The sequence below is a fragment of the Neodiprion virginianus genome, chromosome 3, assembly GCF_021901495.1.
Source record: "Neodiprion virginianus isolate iyNeoVirg1 chromosome 3, iyNeoVirg1.1, whole genome shotgun sequence".
Taxonomy (NCBI): domain Eukaryota; kingdom Metazoa; phylum Arthropoda; class Insecta; order Hymenoptera; family Diprionidae; genus Neodiprion; species Neodiprion virginianus.
The window spans coordinates 31742244-31764857 of record NC_060879.1 but is presented as its reverse complement, the minus strand read 5'-3'; the positions used below and the strand labels follow the sequence as shown (position 1 = coordinate 31764857).

Genomic DNA, 22614 nt, shown 5'->3' with positions numbered 1-22614 from the left:
TATTAGCTGACAAAAAATAGCGCTTCCTGTTATAAATTTGTCGAAATCTATTAGGATTGGATTGGGCTCTGTCATGAAAGCTTCGAAACTTTTCAACGAGATCTAAAACCAATCGTTTTCTTCATCTAGGTTTTATCCGAAGTCCCAAACTGTGGAGGAGGAGGAGGCACCGTGGCCGAGGAGGACACGGAGATGACGGTGAAGCCGATGCAGCCTCTCCTCCGCGGGTACACCCCGGGCGCACGAGGTCTGCAGACATTGCCGAGCAGAACTACGACGCGGCAGTACACGGTGCTCCATTCCTCGTCGCATCACCACGTCGGACACGTCGGTCACGATTACGCGGACAGTGATATTGCCTCCGGGTATCTGAGCGACAGGGAAGTCCTGAGGGGAGGAATCGGCGTCGGTGGCGGACCCGGGGTCGGAAGCCGAACCTTGTCGGACCTCTGCGACGGTTACATATCGGAGGGTGGCGCCCCCCTCTACGCTCGAAGAATCATCCCCGATTATTCCCACGATGACCGGTAAGAGATGAAAACGAGTAACCTGTGACGTACGAGAAAGTTGATCCAATTTACCCGCGGAAGATTTAAAACCAATCGTCCGAAAATTATTCGGCTCATCCCTTCGACGGAAAAGGGTTCGAGTTTTTATCCAAACCAATTTCAAACCTCAATTTTTCACTGTCGTTTCGCTACCGCTCGCCATCCTACTGAAAAAAAGTTTAAACCGACGGTCCGTTTACTTGCGATATATTTCAACGAGGACTTCGGTAGTCGGTGTTGTAACGCTAGTTCCGTGTAGGAAAAGGTATCGGTTTTTATTTAGAACCGTGTCTCACGGATTCTTCATGATAGAATTTAGAGAATTCAATTGAAAGAATTTTTGATAAGATTAATGTTGTAATTTGTAATTCTCATGCCAGCTTGGCAGTTTGTAAGAATAATTGAAGTTTTTCGAATCGAGTCTAAAGTCAGTCCTTAAAAAATGTTATTCATTTCAAAAATTTCATTCTTCGTGATTGAAATCCCGTAAAGCAGCCACGGCTTGAAGAATTTCAGATGAAAACAAGAACTTTCCATCACTTCTACGAAACAGCCGCAACGCATTACGAAACGCCCTTCTGGGAGTGAAATAAAATTTGTTCAAGCGTTTCGCGGCGCCCGCGTTGTATGTATATGTATATATATATACGTAGAGCTGAGACAAGAGACGCTTTTGGCACACAGTAGAGATCCTCCTAAAGAAGTGGACCGAAAGAATGATGGTACACAAAGACGAAAACCGCGAAACTCCCCTCCTAAATTCTGACCCGGTAAGCGTGAAAATTTCGAAAATTGTACGACCCAAGCATGGTTGATGAAGTCGTGGAAATGAAATGCCGAGAAACGCGAGCTTTGTCACATCGACATCATAACCTTGATCCTAATGGATGAGCCACAATGTCGATTGATTTGGCAAGCAAGACTCTCACGGTGATAGAAGCGATGAGAAAAAGAAGGAAAGAAAGAGTATATTTCCCATGTAGCAAGTAACGCGACTTCGTGTTGGACTTTCATTATGTGCGAGGGTTTGAAACGTCGTAGACCCACCAACTCGCGGTAATGTAGTCGCGCAGTTAAAAGACCGCTTTCATTCTAATTTCGTTTAATTAGCCGTAATTTGCTACGCTAATTTTGGAGGTTGAGTCTTAGCCGCTAATTACAACGCGGGTTGGATTAATTGAATTAAACCGGGTAAACTCTCGGCGAATAATTAATACCGTGGTGCGGAGGACACGTGCCGCGTGTCTAGGCTAATCAGAGCTGTTTTAAAACTCGTATACGTAGAAGTTGCGTAATCCCGAATGCCTAGAGTCACGTCTGTACGAGCTGGCATTAACGTGATGTTTTGAATATCTCGGTGCATGAGGGGTGAGAAAAAAGTAGAAAAAATTCATCTAGTATGTGAAGCTATAACGATGATCATTACAAGAATCGAATGGAAACGAAAGATGAGATAAAAAAGAGCGAGGCGATCGGAGGAAACTTCATTTCCAGGCAGGATATTATCGGCGTGGGGTTTGAGGATAGGTGGAATTAGGAAATGCGGGAAAACTAGTAACGACCGGGTCGCACTTTCATGGGAATTGACCGAGTGTTTTCCTCGTTTGGGAAATACGGGGCTGGCAGTCACGCGCGTATTTAAGCCGGTCCCTCCTTAACCCCGAGGTGAACTTTGCAGCACCGTCTGGCGCGAAGTTTCGGTTACGGGTTGGTCTATAAATTCTTTCGGGTCCGGCATGCAATTACTAGAAAACGCGGCCTGCTATACACGCGGTTGGACCCTTGCCACCCTGCCTCCCGAATACACAGCGCGGAGGTGAGATCGATCCGTAGTAGTGTGCAAAGAGAGGATTAAATTTCGGGAAACTGTATCGCCTTTCAAACGAATGATATAGGTGCAGGCACTACAGGAAACATGAGAAGCCCTTGTGTACCGTCCTACAAAGTCTAATACACTCGCTGGCCATATCGAGGGCCGGATATTTCCAGCAACGACTTCAGCGCTGAATGGTTTCCCGCGTTCGAGTAGCAATATACATCCTTGGAATATCCAAACACGACGTCCAATATCCAGAAAAACTTGCATTATCCGATCCTAACCAGTTTCAAACCGTCTATTCCTATACCGGATAAAATTCCTCCCCGTATTCGAGCACTCAATATTCGCCGTCGGCCTTCGCCAAAAATTTCGTCCAGGCAGCGGAGATATTGGCTGCTGGCTCGAGAAGAGCTGCTTCGAAAACAACGCGACGGGGCACAGAGTTCGCTCTTCCCCCAGCTCGAGCAGGCTTAACGTGGCCGAATTCAATCCACGGGATTTAATCGGGATTATCCGTTTTGGCCCACTTCCGCCGCGGTCTCGACACCCTCGCTTCTTCCATAACCCGCCTGAACCTGGGTGTAAGGGTGCCGTTGCATGCAGGGGTAGGTTTAAGGAATGGAAATCTGACGGAGTTGGCAGATATTTCTGCGGGAATCGAATACTCGCGGTGGGAGGAACTCCTTGGAATATCAAGGGGACGTGATCCTCGGGCCGTGTTTTCGGTCGCGCTTCCTCGAGCGAAGAACTATTGTCTTCATCCTGATGCAATGAACGTTCACCTCCACCACCCTACCTCTCTCAATTCGCACTTCACCTTTGACTCCGTCCTCTTCATGCTTTGTCAAAATTTGCCGATTTTTTCTAACGGCTTTGCACGCGATTTTCATTTCGGGATTGCAGTCGGATGGACGCGCACATTAAGATAACGTAACTCGAGTTGATGGTTCGGTAGGATGGAATGTATCGTCTCGGTATAATTCAGTGAAATTGTATTCCATCCACTCCGATAGGGGAGTCGTAAAAACTGGAAGCTTCGGAAACCAGGTCCAGGGGAAAAGACATGAAAATTTTGTAATGGCACAGTCACGTATAGGAAGCAAGACCCCGACCAGACTTGGCCCGCCTTTTTATCACGCGCGTGAGATGCGAGAAAGAAAGTGAACGGCTGTATCTTCGAACCTTCAGAAAACTCGACATTGAAAATTCATAACCGCACAATTTTCGTGAATAAAATGCGATGGGGATCGATGAAAATGAGTATCATTTTTTACATCCTGCACCTTGGGCGAAAAGCGACGAGTATTAATTACAGATACTGTGCGGAAAGTATATAATACAGTATAGGTATACGTATATGTGATACAATATATCTGCGGTTGAAAGTGCAGTCGCGGGGAGGGAATCGTTAAGAACAATGAGAAATGACCGAGAGGCGTGTTGGTGCGTCACGTGATGCCGGGTGCATTTAATGAATGCTATCTCTCAGCTGAATGCTGGCATTGTTACGTCTGAAGGAAGTCCTTTGTCGAGAAAGGGGCAGCCTTGGGCCTGCCGGAATAGACTATAATATCTATCTATTATCCGTCGTTATATCAGGCGCGTTACACAGCCGGACCATCCCGCGCAGTTTTCACCCCTGGGCACCCTTCTATTATCATCGAGATTTTCTCGCATCTTAAACTTTGATAAACCGCTAAATGAGTTGTGTAGAAAGAAGAGTAAAAAAAAAAAGTAAAGAAAGAGGAAGTAAGAAAATTAAGTCGAACAACGACGTATAATGCTTCGCATGCTTAGGTAAAAGCGATGAATTTTTACGGCTTGCAGTAAGTTCTGCACGACGATGGGGCTTGCAGCAAGCCTGTTTAGCATAAACACGCCTACCATCTACGCGGCACGGCGGCGACTTTATTATGCCCACCTTCCTTTCTTCCTACCTTGCTCCTTCCACCTTCCTACCATGCCGCGTTGAAAACCAGCGCAGAGTCATTAAACCTAAGCGTTCGGCTTTCGCCTGGCTTATTGTAGCTGCAGCCGTGACGCCCTCGCGAAATCTTGGACTTTTCATCTCTGATCGATATGGAATGGAAACCAGAGCGGCTTAACGATTCCCGCTCATTCTGCCTCCGCCCGCCGCGATTCATTTTTATACGCTCCATCAGCGCGGTGTTATCGTCGAGGCAAGAGGCTTCCTACCTCGATATGGCGTGTAATTAGCCTCCCTTAATAAGTATACGTATATATGTATATATATTTTATATATATATATGTGTACACACCTATCTCTATATGAATCTAAATTCACAAGATTCGAAAAAAGAACACCGTGTACCAAGTCTCATGCCCTGCATTGTTTGAAATTTCCCTAATTGGGTCACATTAAATTCCACTCATTATCGAGGTTCCTTGATTCTCACAATCAGTTTCGATCCGATACAGGTATATTCAACAGCCATTTCAAACGCTATCTGCTCGTATGCTTTTCAAGAGGAATAAACTCTTTGCAGCGGAGATAATTAATTGGCAATTCACTACTGCCTAATAGTCCCGCCATATCAGTCTAATTAGAACTCTGGTAAACGACGCTTGAAAAGCACATTTTATGTGGGGTGCATGCAAATTAACCCCCGCTGAATAGTGGCCGATTATTCAACGGCTTTCGCTGGTTAAATTTAGAAGAATCATCGTTGACGGCGTAGAAATACTTTGGTATTGTCTGAAATGAGACCAAGAAACCTGCACGGGACACGAAAAACTTTGCCAATTCGCGAGTGTGATTGGCAGTGTAAGAAAATGTCGGACATCAAGCGAGTTCGCAAAAACTGTAAAAGTTGTCGCTGATCGTACTTTGCAGAGAACAAGGGGATCGAGCGACAAGGTATATTATATATACATGTAATGTAAAAGACATTCAGCGTTACACATCTCCCTCCGTTTTTATTTTGAATTATACCTTTACGAGTTACGACAAAGCAGGCGAAATTTTTCTTCCAAAACCGTCGATGTACATAATCGTCCGACGCAAGAGGGCCGTATCTCCTTATCTCCCCATCATTGCGGTAAATCGTGGATCACTGGGAGCTTTCAATCATATTTGGCACATATCCCTGAACGTACGAGACGTCGTTACATTATCCTAAACTGCGCGGGGTGAGGTAGGGGAAGAGGCAGGGGCGAAAGGAGGAACGATTGCGCAATTCGATATCACTTTGTGCAGGGTGAATACCAGTCCGTGTCATATTTTCGCGGGAAATGACGTCGGTCGTGTCAACCGGCCGAAACCGTCAGGCACTAGAACCGTAGGCATTTACTACTTCGGCGGGTAGTATGAAGCGATGACGCTTGCGTCCAGGGCGTCCCGTGACGTCACGCCGATCGATCCCCGGCACATCGCGCGGTGGCGCGACCTGCTGGCGTCGCGACGCCTACTGGCACCACGACGGGCGGGGAGTCCGGGGCGGCAGCGGACTGACAGTGATGATCCTGGCCCGGCCCGTCCACCAGGGTGATCCGAACGTGCCTCTTCGGGGATCTACGGGGTGGACGGTGAAAACGGTGGAAATAATTATTATCCGTGCGGCAGAATTACGGGGTTGTTATATTAAACGATGTGAGTATTTCTCCGGGGTTTTTCGTGCGCCGTCGCCGTCGACGTGACGGTTCGAGACGATCGTGTTTTTCCAGTTTGTTGTAGGTATTGCGAAGCGAGGAACCGGAGCGGACAAGGTGAAGTAGATTTTTACCCTCAATCTTATTACTCGGTAACCGTACATTTACACTCGTGGCTTGTGTTTATGGGGTTTGCATTTTTTGATAGGCCATGTTGTAGGAGTAGGAATTTTGCGAATTTAGTGTTTCGATTTAATACCGAATCGCTGAAAATTAGACGAAATAGGTTTGGACAGAATTTTAGCTGTCAGAGTTTCAGTCGGTCAGTTTCGAGCATGGGGCCGCGGTTTTTAACCAATTAGGTATTCTTCTGATGTCGTTTGAAAGTAGTCTAACGCGACTCGAACTTTCAAAGACTCAATCTGTATCGCAGATATTGCTTTTCGCCAAACTTCAAACTCCGATGTTACTTCGTGGGCAAAGTTTCCAATGATTTACCAGGTTCTTTAGTACAGTGGGCTGAATTAGTATTCAACGCAAATTTTTCTTTGTGATTAATTGTTTGCGCCCAAAATTGAACAAAGAAGTTTTTCAATACATTATTCAGATAGATCTACAAAACAAAAAAAGGTGAAATTGGTAGCGCTTGCAACTCATTACACACTCTTCATAAAACAGTCAGTCAGTAGTTTATTGCAAATTTATGTGTGTAAGTCGAAAAATATTTTTTCTTCTTTAAGCTATTTAAATTCAATCTCTATAACTTCGTGATTTTTAGAATGTAGCAACTTATTCGATTTTCCCAAATTGGAACTTTATGGAAAGCCAAACGAAATCACTGCTCATGCTTTCATTTATAATGCAAGTAAACGACTATGAAGGAACAGCCCATCTATCGTGACTTTTATAACTCCAGGCTATGGTCTTCCTATCAATTATGAGAAAGCGTTTTCTGTAGTTTGTGACCAGTTGTATTATTGTATAGCCACAATCCTAAAGGTGGACACTTTACTATGCTCATGTATTGTTTATGCTCGTGAAGGCTTGTGAGGTAGCTAAATCTCGGTAACCCATTCTCTTTGTCACAGGCAAAAGCGTAATCTACTGCCAGAACAGTGGCTCTAATTAGATAAACACACACAAGGACCGTGCATTATAATTGCTCATTTTCAATAGGAGGACAAATACTTTGAACTCGTCCCGTCAGCTGTTCAGGATTGAAGTTATTGTTATCCAAGACAATCCGTCAGTTTTGAAAAAGTCTTTGGGTTTGATTACTTCGTAGAATAGGCGGGTATGTTACTTCAGTTGACTCCAGTCCTCAATTTGACTACATTAATACAATTGCCAAATTAGCAGTGAGACAGAGTTCCAATATCGCACTGATTAAAACAATATTGAGCCTTGTCTTCTTGTGTCCAATCTGTGCACAGGACAAAGGAATCGACAAGGGTATTCGTTTTGAGCGGCCTTTATATATTGTCATCCCGAAATCACCCCACTGAACATATTACGATCTTCGGGATGTGCCAGTCTGTTCAATCTTTCAACGTGATCATACTTGAGATTGCGAATTAGCCACAGACTGATAACTTGATCAATAATCGAAGGTTCGTCCTGCGACGATGTTAGGCCAGCATTAATGGAAAGACGTCACTCGACGGTTTACTTGGCAATCGTAGATGGATGGAGTTGAATTCATACCATAGCTGGAACTATTCCCAATCTTGTGATTATTTCTCCAAGCCTCGCGGTTGAACCTCGCTGACGAGAGTGATACGCAAGTTGTAATTAAATTCGCTGATGGACGCGATCCTTCTAAAGTATCTGACGTTTTGCACACAATTGCAGACGTTTGATAACAATGAGGAATTATTCATTGACGTTGTTGCGGTGAAAATTCAACCTGCAGCAGTGAGTTGTGACGCAGTGCAGTTACAACTTCCGGTCTTTCAACGGAAACGTTTCTCCGAGAAGAGTATGATAGCTGGTTTTGAAGAAATAACATCTCCAGCTTACAGTTTAGAGTTGAAATGAACATTCGCTGGATGATGAAGGAGAGATTTTCATCTCCCTCCGATGCATTTGGTTATTTGTGCAATATCCACCGTGTAGATCAAAGGTTTCGAATCGGGAAATCCAATCACTTAGTGCAAGTGAAATTTTTCCGACGGTCTTCAGGATATTGCTTATGTAGATTGGTCGCGGCGAGCGTTCCAACCGAAGGACCGAGGGACGACAGTGAATTGGACTCTGGTCACTACGGGGTGGGAATATTATATAGGTGGCGTGGAATAGATTGGGCCGAGGGTTTAATCTCGCTAATAGAGCTATTCCTTCTGGAGAGATAACTGAGAAGGAAGGCGTCTCTGCTCGTCGTAGGAATTGGTTAAGTGCTCCGAGACACAAAGGCCTTCCAAATACCGATATTAAGTGTAATGGCGTGATTACGCGTCTTCGTGGTGTGGAACAATGTGCTGGTTCACAGCTCTCTGAAGCGAATGGTGAAGCATTACCGCAGCACCAAGTGTTAATGGCTCCTCATAACGATGGTTGACGTTCGAGAAGGTCATACGAGGTCGGGGAATATCGAAGCTCGCGTCGGCGACCGACGTCTAGTCATAAATTTCTGAACCACACAGCGAGACTCTGGTTTTTTCCCCGTGTTATCCATTTCGTCAGACGTGCCAGAAATACTCCTACCAAGATGAGAGTTTTATTCGAAGCTTAAGGTCACTTATGGACAAGTCACATTGTCTGGTAAAGGCAATGAATCCTATCCGATGTACACTGAATTATGTGATATCAATCCCAAATATTTTTATTTGGATCTAACCAGGGTTGCATTCGGTGGGGTATGAAGACTCGAAGATTTAGGTGGTTCGATTCAGGATGACAAAACGCGTCTGAGAATTTATGAAGAGAGAATAATGAAAGGAAAACGAGAAAATACGGAGGTCGACACGCCTGCGTATCAGGTTCGCTTCTTGGCAGACGAAAGATACAGTCAGATAACAGTCCTCCCCGGAGATCCTCGAACGTGAAAACACTCCATATTCAATACCGCGGTCTTTTCATTCGTACACAAGTTTTCGTAGAATATTTTCTATACCTCTTGATTGTATGGAGATTGCGAATGCTCTCGGTATTGCGACGCGCTGGGTTCAACGAAACCGCACGTACCTACCTACATTGATTACGAACGCGCATGCATAGAATGCCTTGCAGTTGTATTCACACTTGCAAGTCACGAATCGCACGTATTCGCTGTTTACAACCACTCCACTGTGATTGAGAACTATTGAGAATCAATTTCCGATGAATGGGGTCGACCAATCGGAAAGCAATCTTGCTCCGTAGCTGCGAAGACTGGTTATTTTATCTTTTCGATAGTAAAATTGTAATGTAAACTGCGCCATTGTTTCTTTCAGAAGAATTCCGTAACACGAAGATGGCTCTTTCGATAAACTATAAAGTGGCTCTTTCCCTCACGTTTTAGACTGGTGAGTGGTTCGAGACGAGAATTGTCCGGAGTTAAAGATCTGGTGTCTTCTCGGAGGGTCCAGAAGAGGCCGTCGGGCGCCGGGAGGTCGGATGGTGGTGGTCTTTTAGGAGGCTGTAGTGGTGGAAGCGACGCCCTGGCCGAACTCACCATCGAGGAACTGGCCTCCATACCCGCCGCCAACCACGCTGGTCATCCCTCTCATCACAAGGTTAGTCATCCACGATCAATCAAGTCATACTTCGAAGTGGCAAATCGCTCAATACACATCCGCGGCGGGATTGATGGCGATATTTTCGACTGTTGTGGCACCGTATTCAGTTTTTTTTCGGAAACGTCGCACGTACCGCGTGGATTTCAACAGACAATGTATTATAAATTGACGTGTCTTAGCGTAAGTAGACAGCTGGTCCAACCTTACGCCGTCATCCATTAATCTCTATCGGCTAACGACCCTTCCGCCAAGAGGTTCGCCGTAATTACGTTCCTCTACCTAAACGCATTACGCTTCATACTCTGATTGGTAAAAGGGTAATTAACTCCACCGATACAGAGGCATTCCACCGTTTATTGTGGGGCGACAAAAACTGTTTCATGATACGTACTAATACCTTCAAGGCTTGGATGTATAACGTGTATAACGAATATTACCTCGGATAACAAAGCGCTCCAGAGATTGTGCAAAAATTTTGAAATAGCAGACGTATACTTCTTCAGGAAAATTCCAGTCAAATCAATGTCAGTACTTAATTCGACCGTTGAGGATTCCTTATTTCATTAATTCCCAATAAAAATCAAGGAAATAATTTACTTTAGATCCATCAATAATATCGACATGTATCACTGATTCCCAAGTCGAAGTTAGCGAGTTATAAACTCATTTCTAAGTTACTTAATTTTCCTAAAGATGATTTCCGATCCATTTTGCAATTTTGGATTCCATTGTGATTATCTCGCGTAGTTGGACGTATTCGATCTTCAGACATTAATCTTTCTTCGAAATCTATTCCCTCGACTCCTCTTTCCGCCAGCAAAACTTCTTAGTAGTTGCAAAACTTGGGACAGACTTGCTGACGCATGCATTGCGCTGAATATTGAATAGGGTGCAGGGGATGTTAACCCCGTCTTCTCAGACGGCGCGATTCGCCGAAGAAGCCATACGTCCAAGTTATCAAGAATGAGCTATACCATCACTTAAGGTCAACTCACGGTTAAGGGCAGCTGCAAGACTAAGTCGACGCGTTTTAATTTGAAGCGGGCCTCGCGTCCCTTCGTTCCCCCACAGCGCGGGTGTTTTTACGGCTTAAACTTTAACTGCAGTCCTCGATGTACGTACGGCAGCAAACCTGTTATGAGACCTCTTCCGACGGGGTTTGGGGGGCTCGTCGGTCTAGTTTTCCTCTTATTAACAATCCTAAGTGGTTTATGCCCCGGGTCGAGTCTTTAGAATTCGGGCTAACCTAGGGGCGTATTCATTCATAGCTGCAGATACAAAAGACCCGGGTATACTATATCCCATCTCCCAATTCTAAGGGAGCAATTAGGTGAAATTATTATTATAATCTGGGTTTAATCATCGCTACTCGAGTTCCGCTCCGTAATTCTTTATTATTCATATTCGTCTGGAGAAAAGGTGAAAATCCGCTGTACTCATTTACAACACGCAATGTTTACCATAATCTATCAATGACACCTGATCCTTGAAACGTTTTGAGCTCAGCATTATAAATTATAAATAATAAGCAACTGAGAGCTTAGAAATTGTAATTATTCTTCAATCGCAAAAGCAACTTTGAAAGAATTTCGAAATAAGAAAGACTCTCGATTCGATAGTTCTCGTTTTCACTTTGTATTCTTTTTTTCTCTGAGATCGTTTTATTACAGTCATCGAAATAACACACTTCAAATCATGTGCCATCCACCTTTTGTTCGAACAAAAATCACGCACTCCCGATCGTTGAGGCGACAATCTGCGCTTCCTCTGCTCACTCGTTCTCTTTGGTACTCATCCTGAAAGCCGAAGGCTTCTGTTGTCACCGCGAGGTGAAGCAGCCGAAGAAACGGACGGGGTTAAGAGCAGCCTACACTTATTGGTAAAACATTTGACCTCCTTTGCTAACCGTCTATTCGCCACCGGCAAAGAGTGCGCAGCACTTATATTTCTTAAGAAGGAATTGCCGAGACCTCCTCTTCCCGTCCTTGGCGCTTCCCCGACTCCTGTAGACTCCAGGGTCTCTTATCGATAAACGTTAAAAGAAAATGGAGTGCTACCAAAACTCCGTTCGTTGTTGACTCTCTGTTAATCGCCTCGTCTCCATCTATACTTCTTTTGACTTGTCCTTTTTTTCTTCGGGGCTCAATGAGACTTTCAACCCTTCCGGCATGATTTTCATTTCCATTGAATAGCCTTCGCTCTCGTTTTGCACGTATTTCACCGAACCTATAAAACTTCGTATTTTTGCGATTCGACTAAGTTGACTGATCATAGTTTTGGATTAATAATTCTTGTTTCTTTGTGGTATGGTATCGCATCGAAACAAAGTTCGAACCAAAAACTCAACAGACCACTGATACGTTAAAGGTGTAGAAGTTTAGTCAATCCATTTATCACCCAGGGATCTACAATCTCATGGTTTTTAAAATAATGGAAAAATTCGGTTGGTCCTTTTTCCTTCTCAGACGTCAACTCGGTGTACCGCCCTTAACGTGATAAGACTCCCGGTATTCACCCAGTACCTGCATAACAGAGGCACGGCGAAGAGAGAATGCTTTACGTCAGAAATTTAGGGCAAAACGGATATATAAGTCAATTTAGTCGTCGTTATACCCTCCTGCCCCTAAATTAACGAACCCAAAAACTCCATGCCATCAAGCCTGACCCGAAATCGACTTAAGGAGACTCAAACCAAAGGCCGAAGATTGGACTTCTTGATTGAATTATGTAGACGGGTCACGCCAGGTCGAGTTGCGCAATCGATATCAGCTAAGTAACAACAATCGGAGTCGGGGTGGACGCACTCTGCATGTCGCTCGCTTTCTCACGACGCAAAACATTCACGCATTCACAACGCATGCGTACTATTATACCACCACTGTGCAAACGGTCTTGCAGCCCTTTTTTTCGTGATAGGGCAGAAGCGTTGAGCGTTGAGCGTTGCGTGCGCGTGTGGCTTACGCACCGTGAGGATGTGTACGTACGTCATAACACACCCGGCTCATATGGCAGCTGGGGGTGGTCGGAATGGTGTATGTATGCCTGATGTGGCCAGTTTACACGTGTCCATGGAAGTGCGTGCAAGCACTGTCCGGCCGCTCCGCCTCTTCTTTTCTCGCACAAGCGCGATTACGCAGTTTACTGTTCTGTCGAGCAACGCGTTACGCACCCACAGAAAACGGACCTGCGTGCCAGTAATTTAGTGCAACTCGTGACCCAAATATTCTTGGAGAGTAATGAGAGACCGTGCTGTACTTGCACCGATAATTTTCGCGTTAAAGTAGTGACTCCATGTGCGCGATAAGAGTAATCTTGTTTCGTTTGAACCGTACCAGCGGACGGATCGAAAATTTAACTGCGATGTAATCGGTTGTGCGCTGATCGAATACTTTCACTCAGATTTGGAAATAACTTCTGCTCATCCTCTTTAATCTTACTATCGAGAGTCTAAATTCCAACGAAGTACCGGAAGAATAAATCGACGAGGACGAATTGTATAAAAGCGTTTCCAACTGCGGTTGGGAAGATAAAAAGCGTCCGAGTGTGGTTAATTAGAAAAGAGGATAATCAGACTTGTAACAAAAGACATTTCGCTAAATGTTGTGGAGCTGGTAGTCGGGGGTGATACGTAATCGATGGTGAGTTTTAAAAATCGTTTTTCATCAACTTGAATGTAGGGAATTTCGTCTTCTACGTTGTTCTTGAGGCGGCGGCTGCTGATGCGTCAGCGGCGCAGCCGTCTAACGGTAGAAAAAAGTTCAAAGCTTCATGGGAAATATTTATTGTTTCTACGGGGTCTACGTATAATCATAAGCCCAGAGTCATGGGTAACGTCTGGGTGTGGTAGGTGTCAACTGCCTCTGACAGCAAGGAACACGTGTGGCAGCCGGCCGCTGAAACTCTCTACAGTAAGGTCCTAGGTACATATAAGAACTTGAACCGTACAGTTCACCATGTGTAAGCCAAAGTGCGGCTCGGCCCAAACTGCGAACAGTTTACGGGGTGCCGACCCCCATGACTCACCCATCGGGCTCGTAGAGATCCGTCGAGTGTAGTCACGACGCTTCGAGACTCGCGAGAGAGAGAGAGAGAGAAAGAGAGAGAGAGAGAGAGAGAGAGAGAGGAGAATGAGACACACCCCATCGAAAAACTCCAGAAAGACCCCTACTGACTCCTCTGATTCATGCAGCGGGAGGCTCGATGATACGGCCCCGTGGGAAATCGATAGAATCAAATTGGTCGCACGAGAAGAGTGTACAGACTTAGGTACATAGGCGGCTGCGTCTACGCTTGGTGTAGGTCGTGGAAAATTATTCAGGTCGGGAGAATTTTATTACGCAATCTTCTTTCGTCGATATTTCAGTCACGTATCTCAACTTTTATAGCATGGGTACACGTCCCTCCCGTTCGCCACTTCCTCGGTCTTCTTCCACCACGTTTTTCGTACCAATTTTTCTTTCAGCTCAGCTACTCAAATCTCAGACGCGGAAATGTGATTTTACGCGGCGCGGTTATTCTATTCTATTTTATTTAATTTTTTTTCAGGATGTGATTTCTTATTTTAACTAACTCGCTATATCTGCAATAATCGCGATAACGTGATTAGTCAAATTAATGATGATCATCGTTGTGCAAAAAAGTTTTAAGCTGCTAGGCATCAATTTGATATGTACTGTAAAATATACGGCGCGGTGGCGCTGTGTTATCCGTATCAGTGACGCGGCACTATTTTAGGTTTATACGGAAACTTTTGATCCTATCCGAAAATTTATTGACACCGTTTCGTCATAAATTTAATTCCATAGAAACGGGTGCTGTATGAAAAATGTTTATGGACTGCCCGGAATGCTTGAATTTCATGTTTTTTTTTTACTCAGTTTAAGCTTAGGGACGAAAGCTTTATGGAAGTGTTAAATCTCACTGCAGGATTTCCGAATAATTGAGAATCTAAAATATTATTTACTACCTTAAAAGAAATCAGAGATGTTGAAATTAGGACAGTCGAAAAGTTTTCTGACAAATTGTATACCCATATACCCATATACCCATATACCCATAATTGTATAACTAATGTCAGTCGTCCTCATTGTGTCAGTTTCAAGCTACTTGGATCAGATAATTTGAATTTGAATACATTTGTGTACGCTATGAATATGATAAACATGTGATAATGAAGAATGATGTTGAAAAACAGAGGGTGCCTGGAGGCGGTAGCGTGGTTGTGGGGGGTGGCGTTGTGAGCGGGAGTGCCACCCCCCAAGGACCAGGTGTACAACAGCAGCAGGGCCACCCCGCTGGGAACAACGTGGTACACAGAGTCGTCAGTTCGAGGCACCCAGGCGGTCACCACCACGTGAAAAAGTCTGACAGCTCGCAGCAAACTGACACCTCAGCGTTCAAGCAGCCCCAACAAAACAGCAACAGCTCCAACAGTAACTCGAACAGCCAACAATGGAAAATGTACATAGAGGCTGGCGCTGCGAGAGACAGGGACCCGACTGGCCATCCGGGCCCACCAAGTCCTAGTCCTTCCAGGCGATCTCAGGTCAGTTAAAAAAATTTCGGAGAAAACCTTGTTCTACATTTAGCTTCTTCCCAGTCGTTAAAGTCAACGGCCAATCAGTGACTCAGTTTCATGCAATTTCGGTCCAAACGGAGAAAGGAAGAATTGTCGGCAGGAGAAGCGTTCACATATGAACGAAAGACATGGTTGTTACAAACCTGGCAAAACTTAGGAAACTCATAAATATCGTCATAAATAATCTTTTCAGCAACTCTGACTGCAATTTTCTAGTTTTAGAGAATGGATTTCTTGCTGAGCTAGTGTCTCTGGTTATTTTTTTTTTTTAAACCTGCTTTGGTATTGTTTAGTATAATCTTACCTTAGTATTTTTGAAGTTTTAGGAACAGTTGCCCAACCTTCATTAATTGTTTGACTTGAACCATTGAAGGTTTTTTTTCTGTTTGGCAAAATTTGTGATCTGCAATGTCTTTCCAAAACATATTGTTTATGAGCTCTCGGGGTTCAGCTGCCAGCTGACAGCTCTTCGGAGATACAGGAATGGCGACTAACGAAGTGTAAAAGAAATTCATCCGTTACCATCCAGCTCTGCGGAGGACGAGATAAGTTTAGCCGTGTTTCATCCCGGTTAAGTGGAATGGAGCGTGGAACGCACAGGAAAACATTTGTTCCAATGACTGTTGCAATTACTAACGCGAAGAAATGTTTTCCTGAAACCACATTGCGGACTGGACGTGTGTATACCATGCGTGCTGGCCAAAGTGGAGAAACTGATATACGAAAATAGTCCTCGTCGTTAGTCATCCTCTTTCCGTTCTTTCCTTTTTCTGCGCTGTCGTGTATGTGTGTGGTATGTAGATATAGCATTATACGCGGCCTCGCGTGACGTGTCGCGCTCTTTTCAGGACAAGCATCGGAAACAGGCAATGGCGGAGTACGCGAACGGGGAGAAGCCACAGAAGGTTTCTTCCGGTACCTCGACCAGCAGTGGCGGTAGCAGCAAGGTCAGGGGGGTTCCACAGAGCTTCGGATACGTCAAGAGGCACAGTGCCGGAACCAGTAACACCAATGGTTCGCAAAACGGAAGCAAGGATCCTACCAGGACGGCGCAGGTCAGCGCTGTTCCTCGTACGAAGGTTGGTATTGGTAACGAAACCTAATCATCTTCTATTTCTCATCCTCCTATATGAGAGTTCAACGTCCGACAAAGAATAAAAAATCTTAAATGAAAACTTTTGAGGCATTGCGGGGCTTGCTGCACCACGAATTGAAAAATCCTCAACATGTCGTAATGAATCGAACTAAGCACATTTCGAGCTTACGACGGACGTTTGCGATTCCAGAATATATCTTTCCGATCCTCAAGCTGCTACAGGGGTTCTTCCAATTCTGTAAATCGATACCGACTCACTGAAACCATTCGAATGATCGAATAAATTTCATCTAGGTCAAGGTGTCGGGTGGCACGCAGACCTGCACTACCGAGCTTCAGGCGAACTCTGGTCAAAATCAAGGTCAGGGTCAAGGCCAAGGTCATCACTACAAGAGCTACAGCCTTACGGGGGCGAGTGCCAGCCAGTTATCGCAGTCGGTACGGGATCGGCTGATGCTTGGTTCTCAGAGCCTCCCGAAGCCGGGAAGCCCTGAGTTCACTGCCCTCTTTGCCGCGGCGCACCATCGCGGCGGTGCAACGTCTTCCTTCACTCCGCGGGTTCTCAAGCCCTCCGACGGTAGCCTCAGCGACACCTGCAGCAACTACGCTGCCCCCGATGTCCAGGGATATTACACCGGCAGCAGTCCCTACGCCACCACATCATGGATGCGACATAGCAACACCTACACACCCAGCGGACGCAGCCAAGGTGAGTTGTACCCGATCGCACTTGACGGATGTTTCATTTGTCGTGAGGAAATGGGATGGAATTATTTTGCTAGACGAAAATGTGGAATACATACGAGTCACGCTGGATGATAATTATTGAATCATTTCGAACATAAACAAATGTTTCAAACACCTGATGAATTTGGGTCCGATAAGTGAATGTTCGCGTTTCTAGAATATCGGTTTTTGTGGTTCTTGAATCATCGCTTCTTTGGCTTCACTGCACGGTAGTTTTCTCCAGTTCTCTGATATTTATCGTGCAAGTGTCAATTTTTGTTTCATTCTTCTTATTACCATCCGCCAGGTATGGGCCTGTGTGAAGCGGACAGCGTCGAGTCGCTTGGCTCCCATCGAGCCAGTTTAACCCACGCCCGCCTTCTGATGCACCAGAGGGATTCCACCGGATCACCAGCTCCGCCTCGGCTGAACAGAAGCAACTCGATCAGGTGAGAAGCTCGTTCATCTCCATTTTATCTATCACAAATTTTATCGTCTGGTCTAAGGCCAAAAGATATGAGCCTCGTATTGATAGGTCGAAAAAAATTTATCGTGAGATTGAGCATGGGGTTGATGCCGAATTCAGTGTTTCATTTTTTGCTGTGTGTTCGCATATAATATTGAAGTGACAGAATTTACGAGTGACGATTATGAAAATAATTCGAATGATAATTTTCCACAAATATTAGAAATTGAAATTCGAGGCTTGTATTAAACCCATAGACTAGAATTACTAATCGAATCCTGGTTTTCTTGCACTGTAAAAACATCCATTCAAGCACCTGTGTTTTTTTCTCGTCTACAATCGTTTCGAACAAATAATTTTGTATACAGAACAGTGCGGTGATATATTTTTACAAAATTCTTTTTTCGTCCACACCGCAAAACTACTATGTGAATGATTTTATTCAAAAGAACAATGAATCTCTGAACAAAATAACAAAGCGATTTGGTACCGTTTTAGCCATCTGCGGGACAGGACCTTCCCAAGGTAGAAAAACTGAAACAAAAAAAAACCAAAAAGAGTTGTACACACACGATATATACGGTATCGATGTACCGCCCGAATCTTTTGATCGCGACCAATTTGAAGTATCTAAAAATTTGCACTCAGCAACTCGAAGCCATAAATTAGGAAAATAGTTTTCTGGTACAAAGAAGATGAACCGAAGATTATTGTTACAGAAGTCGATAATCTTCGGAATAAAAGGTTGTTTTCGACCAAAAATTTAGCGATTACAAATTTTAGTATCGTTATGCAAAATTTTGTTGTACTAAAGAAATCGCCTACTGATAAATTCGGTACATTTTCCACGGCTGCATGAAATTCAGTTTGCTCGAGCCTGTGCGTATGCAACCCAACATACGTTCCGGCGTAGCGTCAAGCGGTCCACGTGGAGATGGTGTTCAATTTGTACTCTGTTAGAACGATGGCCGTTTGGTTCAAAAGATTCCCGGCACATCGACGTATGAGAAAGTTTGACACTGTACTGAGTGGTTCACGTTTGGTAATAATTGGAGTAATTAAAGTAATCGAAGTAATTGGAGCGACGTGGTCGTAACAACGCTCGATTGTGTTCTTGCATCTGACAAGCTTATAAATATGTCTACACCAGTATTTTTCTTTCCTTCGTTTCTTTTTCTTTCTTTTTTTCCTTTTCTTAATTCTTAACTCATTCGTTTCATGTTTTCGGTTACTTTTCTTTGTCCTTAATGTCATTTGTGCGCCTTCGCATGCGTAGCAACCATAAATACACATACCTTGTACCCTATATTCAGTTGCGTTGGTATGTACAGGTTGGCCCCGAAAGACTCTAAGCGAAATGTGAAACGAAGAGAAATCATTTTCTTTTTTTCACGCACAAGACGGTGCTTGATATACATCGCGTTAACAAAAAATTTCGCTCTAAAACTTCTCCGATCCATCCTGTACATTCAGTCACAAAGAGTCTATTCTTTAAATTCTCGAGAAGTGAAATGAGAGCAAAAGAGTTAATGAGAAAAAAGGGAAAGGGCAGAAAACTTTCGAGCCACTAATTGAACGTTTACGGTGAATATATGCACCACTAGTGACTGCAGTTGTTGGCGTAATTTCAAACTCACTTGTTTACGTTGACGTTTTCTTCTGCTGCCTTATAATACCCTGCAGCTCTTAGCGAATTGAGGACAAGAGAAAGAAATTGTTGTTACACCTTAACGAGTGAAATTATCAAGCAATATCACAAATTGAGAATAGGCTCTCTGTTTTGTTACTTCTCGTAACTCTAACTGCTTTCACAGTGCCTGTATAACGATACACTTTATCTTCAAGTATCGTTTATTTGTATATAGACGGGAGTGTCGGCAGATTGCACGGATATACACAGTACTGCGGAAATGAAAAGAAAACTTAAAGAAGTAAAATAATGGCGACCTTAACGGTAATGGAGAACACGAAGAAATGAGTATCATAATCATTTTTCAAAAGAATCAATAAAATTGGGTTCCGTGATCTTTACGGTCGTCCTACCATAAATCAGCCCAAAATCAAGAATCAGTTCCCACAGTGCCATATATCCGTTTTTTGACATTTCCGCGCCTTGCATTAACTATCTCTGCGAAACTTCAAGAAAAAAACATCACACGAAGATAAAACAATAATACTTCGCTAATGACTTTCAACGTATTTGGGTTTATCTCTGATCGGTTCAGGTCAACGAAAAGTGAAAAAATGTACCCGTCCATGCTCGCCCGAGGAAGTGGCGCGTCTTCCTCCGTCGGGGAGGAGGTTGGGGTTGGAGTTGGGGTCGGTGTCGGGGTCGAGCCCTACTACAGCGTGCCCGTAGGCTCAGCGGGATGTCCTGGACAACACTGGTCTCAACCAACATCACCGACACCCACGCACGCTCCAAGGCAACACCCGAACCTCTATCAACACGTCCACAAAGATGACGACAGTAAGTTGATGTAACGTACATGCAAAACATCGATTCTTGCTCGACTGTTTGTGGATTAACATATTTGAAAACAAAAAATGCTGACTACACGAAATAACCGGAGTTTTTTTCATGCTGTTCGGTGTTTTTTTTTTTCCGAGTCTTTGGTTTCTTTTTTTTACGTATTAAGGATAGTCGCGAAATTTTACATGGTCGAGAAGTGAAATCTGAGAGTAGACGGAGGTGTTTATACAGTCAGTATAGGTACATAGTTAGTTGATTAAATCGAGTGTAAAAAATTCTTTACAAATCCTGCTAATATGGTAAATCCCTTAAGCCGTTTTAAGAATTTGAAATGAATTCTGCAGTAAATCAAAACTTTTCGAATATGTTTTATACCTTCAGCTTTATTTTGGACCAGAAAAAATATTGACCATAAAATTGAGAAGAGAGCGTCTGTCAATTCTGCAGTCGAGTAAGAAGTCGGTAAAAAGTTGTTGCGCACTAACGGGGTTTCGAAGTCACTGAGACGAGGCCAAACCCCGCAGTCACACAAACGCGCCATTAAATTCTAGCAAACTGGTAGAATTTTTAACGACCTGCCGGACGACAAAATTTTTTAGACGGTGTCGTACCATTTTTATTCGCTGGCACAACAAGCGTTTGACCTTTTCTTTCACTCGCAGTTCACGGGTCCTCGGTGTCCCTGGTCTCAACTGCCAGCAGCCTCTACAGTTCAGCCGAGGAGAAGCAGGCACACGAATTGCGCAAATTGAGACGCGAGCTTCTTGACGCACAAGAAAAGGTTCATTCCCTCACCAGCCAGCTGTCGACGAATGTGAGTGCTCTTTAAAATTGAATCGAATAACGATCTCGAATATTAGATTGTTCGAGGAAGATTGCTTCAATTTCTGGTCGCGTAATATCCATTGCGGTGCGAATTTGCGTACAGTATATTTGCACGGTCATTGCACAGGTGAGTCGATGGTTTTCCAAACCACTGCATAATTACACCTACGTTTCAACGGTGCAGGTTTCAATTACTTCTGTTCTGGAATATATACTCGTACCGACTTTGCACAGTGCGCATGCAATTCCAACGTTTGCAATTTGCTGAAACGCGCGCGAAGCGATCCAACACCGAGATACCGTTTTCGCTACGGCCGCTAAAAAGTCGTGACTGTGTAAGTGCTATTTCCGCAAATGATTTTTAATGCGCTGAAGAAGCAGAAAAAAATTTATTTCAAATTACGTAAACTACGTAGAAATCTTTGTTGAAACGAAATTCTGGTATAATTTACATATATCTATCCGAAAACCGATTCGAATAAGAATATATCAACCGGGATATGGTAATTGCCGCAGCCATTATGGGTGCCGATGGTTGTACATAAGGCATGGCTCTGAGTGAGGCAGCAGCTACTGCGAATTCTTGTACGATTCATCGTCGAAAATCGGGTGAATCCGTAATGCGCATTAGCTTGAATTACTATTAAACGTGACTATAACGTATCCCCATCAAGTAAATTTACCGCGTGGCAGGTTTGAAATGTACATAAAATATTTAAAGTTAATGATTCGATGCTAATGCTTGGTAAGGAATAGAGATTCAAGATGTTTAACCATTAACAGATTCATGTATAGTTTCTGCACAAGTAACGTAGGTTATCTTTCTTGATAAATGCGAAAAATATTTGTACACGCGTCTCAATCCGAAATTGGACTGCACTCGGATGCGGGCAATTTAATAGCGATAAACTTTTGAATAATCAACTTTAGATGAAGATGTAGCTGTGCTAATAAAAACCACTTATATATGCTATTGAGTGGCAATTTTGCATTTTACCACGATTCTGTCCGTTAGTAATTTGCTTTTGCAGTGACATCACGTTACAGTCAGGTTTTACGAGTTTCCATCACGTCGGTATCCCCGCGGTGTTTCGGTAGCAAACTTAACGATCGGCATTCACTGTGATCAGTGATATGCAGTATAAGTAGAAGTGGAAAAAAATTATCAATGTCCAGTCTATTGGATAAATGCGGGTTTTTAATCGTATAAGAATCTTTTAGAAAATTCTTTGCCTAGTCTCTTGACGTGCTTTGGAGAAATTTCAACCTGAATCACAGTCAAGCCGTTGGTCAACGATCATTTCGCTGATTATAAGAACGCGTTCCGTCAAGTTCGGCGTTCTCTGTTATACATACCTATGTGTGCAAATGACCCGCACTTTCCCAAACGTGACTATCGGCACAAATCAATTTTGTCGCCATTCCAATGCATGTGTTTCGATACCTCAACGAAATAAGGATGTGTGGAATTTCAACCATACCTGTCGAAGATGGCTAATATCCATTTATCGTTAGTTGTTCGCGTTGCGGCAACTCGTTTGTGATACGATAGGTATATTTTTGTAGTTACGCGCAGCTTGACGGAATCGATTAAGCCATTTCCATGGGACATTTAGTGAAATTGATGCGCAAGCTGAAGCCGTAAAGCCAAACGACAACCGCTACACCCACGCTTGTGTATTTCAAACCTCTGTGTAATAAATGATATCGGTCGGTACGTGTGTGTGTGTGTGTGTGTGTGCACGAGATTTCAAACCC

General features: G+C 43.9%; 1 protein-coding gene across 4 annotated transcripts in view; it reads left to right on the top strand.

Annotated features, from left to right (window-relative positions):
• Positions 1 to 22614, top strand: part of LOC124300594 (protein sickie) — a 173584-nt gene that overhangs the window by 120542 nt on the left and 30428 nt on the right. For all 4 annotated transcript variants that reach the window (XM_046754863.1, XM_046754862.1, XM_046754866.1 and 1 more), the window contains 8 exons: positions 130 to 527; positions 9476 to 9689; positions 14887 to 15237; positions 16119 to 16349; positions 16661 to 17075; positions 17400 to 17541; positions 19784 to 20028; positions 20694 to 20845. In XM_046754863.1, the coding sequence (XP_046610819.1) occupies positions 130 to 527; positions 9476 to 9689; positions 14887 to 15237; positions 16119 to 16349; positions 16661 to 17075; positions 17400 to 17541; positions 19784 to 20028; positions 20694 to 20845 (2148 nt within the window). The remainder of the gene's footprint in view (positions 1 to 129; positions 528 to 9475; positions 9690 to 14886; positions 15238 to 16118; positions 16350 to 16660; positions 17076 to 17399; positions 17542 to 19783; positions 20029 to 20693; positions 20846 to 22614) is intronic.